This window comes from Hyperolius riggenbachi, chromosome 6, assembly GCF_040937935.1.
Source record: "Hyperolius riggenbachi isolate aHypRig1 chromosome 6, aHypRig1.pri, whole genome shotgun sequence".
Lineage (NCBI taxonomy): Eukaryota > Metazoa > Chordata > Amphibia > Anura > Hyperoliidae > Hyperolius > Hyperolius riggenbachi.
In genome coordinates, this window is record NC_090651.1 from 114,171,776 (window position 1) to 114,182,110 (window position 10,335).

Sequence of the window (10,335 nt, forward strand, 5' to 3'; positions counted from 1 at the left end):
AAATACAGAAAATTGAACGTGTTCAGTGAACATAATGCAGCCAACGTTAGCTGACAGCTTTGCTCGGGGTAGACATCAATGATGCTAAAAGCCAGACTGCTCAGTGTCTCCCCACCACGGCTAAGTGAACACATCTGGCTTTCGCCTAGCACAAAGGTTTCAATTTTATTTGCCATTTTATAAAGGTCCTTTTAGCCTGCTTATCTTCCCATTCAATGCTAGAACCAAGTGCCACGATGAAAGTCAAGATTAATAACCCGTATGGATTGTTAAATTGAATGAGACCCTGGCAAGTGACCCCTTTGGTGATAATCAGCCCTCCTTGGGCTGTAGAGGCGTTTTTTGTGTAGCAGAAAATGTCACAACTACGGGCAGAGCCTGGCACTGGCAGCCCTCTTACTGCCATGCCTACTCATCATTCATTGATCACAGGGACATCATTCTTGGGCCTTGCTGCTGACATTTTCACTATCCGGGCTGTAATATCTGACCTTTTAAAACTGCCATTTATTTCTGTATAAAAGTACTCCTCTGCTTTTAGCCAAAGCATTTTGTTATGCAGATAAAAGCTTTTGTAACAGACCAGCTCCACTCAATGCAATGCAGGCAGCTGGCAATGCGGAATGATTATCGATGTGCTCTGTCTTTAGAACTGTTTAGTAATCAGACTGACAGAAATCGATGCTATTGACAGCATGATTCTCCGAGAGACTATAGTGCAGCCATTTAGCTCTGTTCTCCATTATTCTCATGTGACCAGAGCTTACTGTATAGAGCTTTAGGGAGAGAAATAGCCGTGATTTACAGCGACTGTGAGCTAAGCGAATGGACTGACAGCTAATCGTTATGCAGTTCAGCTGGAACCCGTTGTAAAAATGATGTGTAAAATATTAAGTGTTAATATAACATTGCATATATTGTTCATATAACGTAAGAGCTTACTAAAGGGAACACATACTGACTCTTTTTCGTCTTTATCAACTTTACTATAAAATATGCCTTGTTTGTAATGAGGTGACTTGCTACTTGTTTGAATTAGAATGGTCGGAGTCTTATAAGTGTCCACTGCGATACTTCACCAGTGCGGTCACTACTACGTTAATTAACATAGTAGCGACCTCGCTAGTGGAGTATCATGGTCGCGATACTTCATGGCATCCAGCATTTAAAGTAATGCATGTTGCTATGTAAACAATGTGCGTAACTGGGGACCGCGTGTAGTGTGCATACTGTTTCTAAGTGTTTTTTAATTTGTGCTGCTGCAGCAACGCTCTTTAGTGAATCGAGCCTCAAGTCTCATATATACAAGTCCTCCACTCGCAGCGATTCAGGATGGACTGTGAAACCAGGCTTGCCTCACCTAGTGACTGTCACCACTTCTTAATGGATACATGAGACCTAAAAAAAAGCTTCAGCTTTACTTACATGGAGCTTCTTCTAGTCCCTAGAAGTCTTTGTGTCCCTTGCTGCAGCTTCTTGTCTGCAGCCTCTGCGTGGGTGCGCACACACACACACGCCGCCTGCGGTTGCGCTCCTGTGGCTGGGAGCATTCTACTCAAGCGCAGTGCTGGCTCTTGGACTCCTGGATTACACCGCACTATCAGGAGCCGCCAGATGGTCTTTGCATGGGTTGAACCCGTAAAAACTCTGAGCCAATTTTTACCATATAAAATTTGAGTGTGCACTATGCATACGCTATAGTGGTTTAAATGTTTTATTTTTAAGGTAACAGCTTAAAGAGGACCTGTTGTGCTATTAAGCAGAGGGAAGTTGATTGCGATAGGCAGGGGGTGACCATTTAGTACCCCAGAAGCGCCGTGGACTCCTCTTGCAGAGGGTCATATTCAAAGGGTGAATGCCCGGTCTTAAGGGTGAGGTGGTGGTGACTTGGTGAGGCAAGCCTCGTTTCACGGCCTATCCTGTTTCGCTGCGAGAGGAGAGCTGGATGTAAGAGACTTTATCACTTGTGCGCTGGACCTCTTCTTCATCAAGCACTATCTTATATGAACTATTTATCTTTGATGAAATTTTGACATAGAAAATTATATTTTACTTTTACATCAGATTAACAAATGTGTGCATGTTGAAGGTGGAAGCGGTTGGAGAGGATAAGTTTAATAATAGGTCTCTTCCCCTTTCTCTCCTTCACTCTCTCTTCTCCTCACTTACTCACTCTTCTCCCCTCTCACAGTTCTCCTCACTCTTTTCTCCTCACTCACTCTTTTCTCCTCACTCACTCTTTTCTCCTCACTCACTCTTCTTTCCTCCCACTCTCACTCACTCTTCTCTCCTGTCTCTCCTCCGGCTCTCTCTCACTCTTCTCCCATCTCTCTCCCACTCTTCACTCTCTCCTCTCTTCAATCCCCCCTTCTCTCTCTTCTCCCACACCTCTCTCACTTGTCTCCCTCTCCTTTCTCCCCCCCCCTTCTCTCCTTCTCTCTTCTCCCTTCTGTCTCTCACACTCTTTACCCTCTCTCACTCTTATTCCCCATATCTATCACCCTCTTTTATTTTATTTTTTTATTTTATCCTTACCTCTCATTTCCCACTTTCACTCTCATTTCCTCACTCCCTCCTCTCTGTCCAATTTCCCTCACCTAGCATATCATCAGGCACATGCATGCATACTCACTTTTCCCCACACAGTTGTCCACATCATTCCTCTAACATATCACAAATCATTTCCTTTTTGTTTCTTGAGCAGTTTATTGTTACTGTGCTGCACTTCACTCACTGTCCAACTCACCTCCCTTTGCATTCCATGATAATGTTCTATATCCATTAACAGCATCTTCTACAGGTTCTGCTCCTTGTTTAAATTATATCATTTGTTTTGCATTGCTATATGTAATATGGATTTTTTTTGTTTTGTTTTTACTTTTAGAAAAAATTAGGCGACCAAGGAAATCTCAGTGAATTAGTAAACCTAATTTTAGCAGCAGCAGATGGTAATAAAGATGGCCATGTGTCGCTTCCAGAGGCCAAATCTGCTTGGGCACTTCTGCAGCTCAATGAATTTCTACTGATGGTGATCTTGCAGGACAAGGAGCACACTCCAAAACTACTGGGCTTCTGTGGGGATCTGTACATAACAGAACGTGTACCATACACCTCCCTTTATGGAATAAGTCTGCCGTGGGTCATTGAAGTATTTCTTCCACAAGGACTACGAAAACGCATGGACCAGTGGTTCACCCCGTCTTGGCCAAGGAAGGCAAAGATAGTAATAGGCCTTCTCGAGTTTGTGGAAGACATTTTCCATGGACCTTACGGAAACTTTCTTATGTGTGATATAAGTGCCAGAAACTTTGGTTATAATGACAAATACGATATGAAAGTGGTGGACTTGAGGAACATTGTCCCAGAAATGAGCTTGAAGGAGTTAATCAAGGACCGACCTTGTGAGGTTGACTCAGACTGTATTTATGGTAATGACTGCAGTACTGTGTGTGACCAAAGCAAAAAGAAATGCACTGCAGACATTACCCAACCAAACTTAGCAAAAATATGCCTGTTGGTAAAAGACTACCTACTCCGCGGCACCCCTTCAGAAATCCGAGACGAGTTGGAGAAACAGATCTATTCATGCATTGCCCTGAAAGCTGCTACCAACAACATGGAGATGCAACATTCACTTATTTTAAACAATTTAAAAGCTCTTTTATGGAAGAAGATCTCCCATACTAATGACTCATAATGTCCATGTCCAAACCATGTTTCCATTATAATTGCCACTGTCGGACTAAAGCACTTACTTGTGTGTTGATGAGTCCACATTCATTTTTACAAACCATATTTGTGTTATTTTATTTTTTTAAATCAAAATGTCAAGTCAGAGGCGTCACTAGGTTTAGTGTCACATGGTGTGGAACTCATCATGTCACCCCTCTTACCCTATGAAGTTCCAACATCACCAGGTAGTAACGTTGCTTGTAATAAGGGGATGTTAAGATGATCACCATGTGGCCCTGGTGGCATCTGAACTCTTATCAGCTCAACAAGGAGCAGCCAGAAGGGAGAAGAGCAGGAGGGAGAAGTACATCAGGCACTAGCCTGGTCTGTATTTACATAGCCTACTCCACTCTACCATAGCCTGGAGCTTGGTGTCACCCCCTCTGCTGGTGACACCTGGTGCGGTCCGCACTTACTGCGCCCCCTAGTGCCGTTACTGTGTCAAGTCATGGAGTGAGGGAAACACTGAAAAACAAGACAAGATAGTATTCTTTCTTCAGCTCATCCATGTGTCTCAGAATCTTAGTGTGTGTGAAAGCAGGTGGTCACGGTACCGCTGGCATTGTTGACCCATGGATTCTTGTTGCTGTGCAGTGACTGGTGGACTGGGTCTGCCTTTATGCTGCAGGGAGGTGTTGCTGAAAATCTGATTCCTGCTCTCACCTCATTCACTTTTTTTCCTTTCAGGATGTTACAATGCTGTGAAATTTGCCTCCTAAACTTCTAATGGTGGAACTGGAAGGCGTTTTTATACAATTATTATTTTTTTTAAGAACGCTGGCCAAATACCACTGATGCCATAGTGTGGTTGAAAAAAGCTGCTGTTTTAATGTATGGAACTAAATAAAATAAAATAAAATAAAATAAAAAAAGTTTACTGATACGTTAGCATGGAAAATTTGCACACTATTGTTCAGAACGCTAACATGTCATTAAAATGTGGACTATAAAATGATACAATGACTGGCTGATGTGTTATTAGATTGTGATTACTTGTTTGTATGGTTATTTTTTCGTTTTTTTTTGTGGTCTTAACTTCATTTGATTTGATTAAGGGCTAGTTCACAGTGCTCAGTTGAATTGTAGAATAATTCTGCATGTCAACTCACCCCCTATACAGTTCTATGGGTCTGTTCACAGTACTGCTGTGTAACAAATCACATGAATCTAACTCGCTGCTCACAGGATTTGTCTTGCTAGGTACACATGATGCAATTTTCTGACAGATTTACTGTTAGATTGATTACTGTATAAACTCGAGTATAAGTCTAGAAATGTAGGTCTGATTCACTTCCTAAAAGTATAGGGGTCGGCTTCTACACAAGTCACTGGCAACACTGAGTAATGTGTGTACTAATAGCGACATTCCCATTCGCAGCAATTTACCCTGTGGTAAGTGACACTTGATAAAGGAAATGCAGAGAAAACACAGGTCTGAAAGTCCTGGCCACAACAATTAACAAGGAAAGGGGCAGGGGGGGGGGGGGATATTGGGCTGCAGGAAGGGGAGTGAATAATGGCTGCACTTGGGGGATTGGAGGAGGTATTGGCTGCACTTAAGGGACAGGAGGGGTTAATGGCTGCAATACTGTATGCAGTGCAGTCATTAACCCCTCCTAGTCCCCAAGTGCAGCCATTAACTTAGCTGGGTAGACGTATACTTGAGTCAATACAAAATTCCACCTTAAGAGGGTTGAATATTGGAGTCAACTTATACACAAGGTCGACTTGTATTTGAGTATATCATAAAATTAGCATATTGGGATAAAGTTCATTATTTTCTGTAATGTACTGATAAACATTAGACTTTCATATATTTTAGATTCAATACACACTACTGAAGTAGTTCAAGCCTTTTTATTTTTATAATATTGATGATTTTGGCATACAGCTCATGAAAACCCAAATTTCCTATCTCAAAAAATTAGCATATTTCATCCGACCAATAAAAGAAAGGTGTTTTTAAAACAAAAAAAGTCAACCTTCAAATAATTATGTTCAGTTATGCACTCAATACTTGTTTGGGAATCCTTTTGCAGAAATGACTGCTTCAATGCGGCCGGGCATGGAGGCAATCAGCCTGTGGCACTGCTCAGGTGTTGTGGAGGCCCAAGATGCTTCGATAGCGGCCTTAAGCTCATCCAGAGTGTTGGGTCTTGCGTCTCTCAACTTTCTCTTCACAATATCCCACAGATTCTCTATGGGGTTCAGGTCAGGAGAGTTGGCAGGCCAATTGAGCACAGTAATACCATGGTCAGTAAACCATTTACCAGTGGTTTTGGCACTGTGAGCAGGTGCCAGGTCGTGCTGAAAAATGAAATCATCTCCATAAAGCTTTTCAGCAGATGGAAGCATGAATTGCTCCAAAATCTCCTGATAGCTAGCTGCATTGACCCTGCCCTCACAGTGGACCAACACCAGCAGCTGTCATGGCACCCCAGACCATCACTGACTGTGGGTACTTGACACTAGACTTCAGGCATTTTGGCATTTCCCTCTTCCCAGTCTTCCTTCAGACTCTGGCACCTTGATTTCCGAATGACATGTAAAAGTTGCTTTGATCCGAAAAAAAGAACTTTGGACCACTGAGCAACAGTCCAATGCTGCTTCTCTGTAGCCCAGGTCAGGCGCTTCTGCCGCTGTTTCTGGTTCAAAAGTGGGTTCATGCTTCCATCTGCTGAAAAACTTTATGGAGATGATTTCATTTTTCAGCACGACCTGGCACCTGCTCACAGTGCCAAAACCATAGGTAAATGGTTTATTGTGAAGAGAAAGTTGAGAGATGCAAGACCCAACACTCTGGATGAGCTTAAGGCCGCTATTGAAGCATCCTGGGCCTCTATAACACCTGAGCAGTGCCACAGGCTGATTGCCTCCATGCCACGCTGCATTGAAGCAGTCATTTCTGCAAAAGGATTCCCGACCAAGTATTGAGTGCATAACTAAACATAATTATTTGAAGGTTGACTTTTTTGGTTTTAAAAACACTTTTCTTTTATTGGTCGGATGAAATATGCTAATTTTTTGAGATAGGAAATTTGGGTTTTAATGAGCTGTATGCCAAAATCATCAATAAGAAAAACAATAAAAGGCTTGAACTACTTCAGTTGTGTGTAATGAATCTGAAGTCTAATGTTTATCAGTACATTACAGAAAATAATGAACTTTATCACAATATGCTAATTTTATGAGAAGATCCTGTATGATATTTCCAACATATGTCCAATCTGATTTCTGATTGATTTACCGATTGATCTTCCATTTGCTTCTAAAGAAAACAGATCAGACCTGTTGGAAATAATTGACAGTAAATCTGTCAGAAAATTGTATTGTGTACCTAGTATTAGTCTATTGCCAGTCTCCATTGCAGTTCACACTCATTATAACGTGTTATGCAACGGACCACTGTGAACTTAGCTGTAGCTTTCTAGAAAAAAATTAATAAAAAAAATAAGTGTTGCTCATAACACATTTCTTTCTATTTAATGTGAAAAGTTCAGTCCACCTAAAACTGATACTTCAGAGCTGACAGATTCTAGCAAGTTGAATTGCCCCTCCAGCTTTCTGTGTCGTGGTGACATCTCTTTCTTAGTGTCCCCCACCCACTGTAGCTGTTAACAAGGCATCCGATTTCTATTAGATTTACATTGCAAAGAGTGCATCGCATCCTACAGTACAGCAAAGACACATATGGGGGGATTCAACAATCCATGTTCCTTTAAAGAGAACCGGAGGTGGGTTTCTGACATACAACACCTGGTTCTGCATACAATCACCAGGCTCTATGTCCGTATAGTGTGCCCACAGCCCCCCCCCCCCCCGCTCTGCTTTCCCCCAATACAAAGACCGCCACGCTAGCAACATGCAGCTTGTCGCCAGCTGGCTGTTTACCTTTGTGCTGCCATTCACCTGCCACTCCCCCGCCTCCTGCATATCGCCGCTACCCGCCTGCGTCCCTTCCCTCCCCGCCTCCGTAAGTGGATTGGATGAAGCTAACAGAGGCGGGGAGGGAAGGGACACAGGCGGGGAGTGGCGTGTGAATGGCAGCACAAAGGTAAACAGCCAGATAGCGAGAAGGTGGTAGTCCATTTTTTAACGGTCGGGCCTTTTTACTAGTCTGTTATAAAAGCCAATTTAGGAGTATTCAAATTTTGTTCTGACTGGTTTCAATAGCTTAGATTGCAAATGAACATTCCTATAAGAAGTGATTAAAGAAATCTGCATGTTTTCTAGGTAAGAAACCATTTAACATATTTCTTCTTAATACCAATTCGGCTACTTCAATAATGGGCAGTGCATCGTTAGAATATAATTACAGAAAAGCAAGATTGCTGTTCTGTAGATTAATGCAATTGCTTTGCCTACTGCTGTCTTTTTTTAAACACTAGGCAAAATTATAAAATGAGTTTTTCTTCTAAACTCTGTCATACATGGATCATTCATCCCATCTCCAGCAATCACACTATAATATATGAAGTGTTCATATGGAGATTCCAGTTGCCACCTGTTGTTACCTGTTAGATTTAAATCTGCTTACATAAGTTGTTCTTGCTCTGTAAGTTGAATGGGAAGGAAAGAGTTAAACTAAATCTGTGGTGCATATTTCAAATGTGAACTGAAGGTGCCCATTAATGGTCCAATTTTAAAGGACCACTGAAGTGAGAGATATATGGAAGCTTCCATATTTATTTCCTTTTAAGCAATGCCAGTTGCCTGGCTCTCCTGCTAATCCTCTGCCTCTAATACTTTTAGCCATAGACCCTGAACAAGCATGCATCAGATCAGGTGTTTCTGATATTATTGTCAAATCTGAGAAGATTAGCTTCATGCTGGTTTCTGACATTATTTAGACACTACTGCATCCTAATAGACCAGCATGACTGCCAGGCAACTGGTATTGTATAAAAGGAAATAAATATGGCAGCCTCCATATGTTTCTCACTTCAGTTGTCCTTTTAACTAACAATCATATTTTCGATAAGACCATTCAGATTGGAAAACTAGATTGTATTAAATTGATCCACACCACTAAAGAACACTACTTGCGATCATATCTAAACCAGTTACGATCATATCTAAGGGTGCACACACATCCAATTTTAATTGGCCACACACTGGCCAATTTTACCACCTTCATGTATGCCATTCTAATTAGTGTGACCCCTGCCTTAGTGGTGGGTATTGGCTTTAGATTCTGCAGAGTTCAACTTGTTTTCAGGATGCAGTAGGACATGAAGGGGCTCTCTGCAACTTGGGCCTAGTTCACAGTGCTCAGTTGCGTTGCAGAATAATTCTGCATGTCAACTCACTGCCCATAAAATTCTATGAGGCTGTTCACAGTACTGTATGCAGGCTTTGCATGAAAGAGGAACTGAAGCGAAAAGGGAAAAATAATACATCAATACATTGCAGCGAGAAGTCACGAAATAGAAGAGAGATCAAAAAATTATTGATATTAGACATGTAAATTGTACATGTTGTTTGATCCACAATGAGCCTGCAGGTTATCATCTTTACTACTAGAAGACAATTTTAGCCTTTTGGACGTGACTGTCACGTCCTTAAAGCTGCTGCTGCAGCGCTGTGCGCTCTTGCGCCTCTGTGCCGCCCCCCGTTAGCCCAGAGATCAATGAATGGTAACATTGTTCGCATTCATTGATCTAAGTCCCGGCTCCTTTTCAGAGGCCGCGGTCTTTCTGAAAAAAATAAATAAATCACGTCCTCCTTATAGTTCCTGTAAGCGAGTGTGCTCGCTCACAGGATAGCAAAACAAAAAACTTACTGTGGCCATCTTGCGGCCAAATAGTAAAACTACATGCACATACATGTTTATTACAAAAAAGAGACAATAAATTACATTTAAAATAACTTTTTACCTCCCACACCCAAAAATACCCAAATCAAATTTTTAACTACAAAAATAAATAAATTACAATTTCAAAAAAAAATAAACATAAATAGTTGCCTAAGGGTCTGAACTTTTTTTAATATGCATGTCAAGAGGTTATACAGCTAATATTGTTTTAAATTATAAGCTTGTAAATAGTGATTGACGCAAAACTAAAAAAAATGCACCTTTATTTCCAAATAAAATATTGGCACCATACATTGTGATAGGGACATAATTCAAATGGTGTAATAACCGGGACACATGGGCAAATAAAATATGTAGGTTTTAATTATGGTAGGATGTATTATTTTAAAACTATAATGGCCGAAAACTGAGAAATAATAATTTTTTTTCCATTCTGTTTCGTAATATTCCTGTTAAAATGTATTTAGAAAAAAAATAATTCTTAGCAAAATGTACCTCCCAAAGAAAGCTTAATTGGTGGCAGAAAAAACAAGATATAGCTCAATTAATTGTGATAATTAATGATAAAGTTATTGGCGATTGAATGGGAGGTGAAAATTGCTCTGATGCAGAAGGTGAAAAATGGCTGAAGTGGTTAATAGATATACATATGCACAGAGGGTGATACTGGTTGCCTGGCAGTTGGAAACAGCTGGTATTTCCCACAATGCTATGAAGTTCACAGACCGGAAACTGTCAGGACCTGGGACCTGACATCACACTGTGGGAGGGGTTTTGCCACAATATCA

General features: G+C 41.2%; 1 protein-coding gene across 5 annotated transcripts in view; it reads left to right on the forward strand.

Moving 5' to 3' along the window:
* Positions 1-4,686, forward strand: part of DIPK1A (divergent protein kinase domain 1A) — a 228,858-nt gene extending 224,172 nt beyond the window's left edge. For all 5 annotated transcript variants that reach the window (XM_068242602.1, XM_068242603.1, XM_068242601.1 and 2 more), the window contains one exon: positions 2,885-4,686. In XM_068242602.1, coding sequence (XP_068098703.1) covers positions 2,885-3,697 — 813 coding nt within the window. In that variant the 3' untranslated portion in view covers positions 3,698-4,686. The remainder of the gene's footprint in view (positions 1-2,884) is intronic.
* Positions 4,687-10,335: the final 5,649 nt, after the last annotated feature.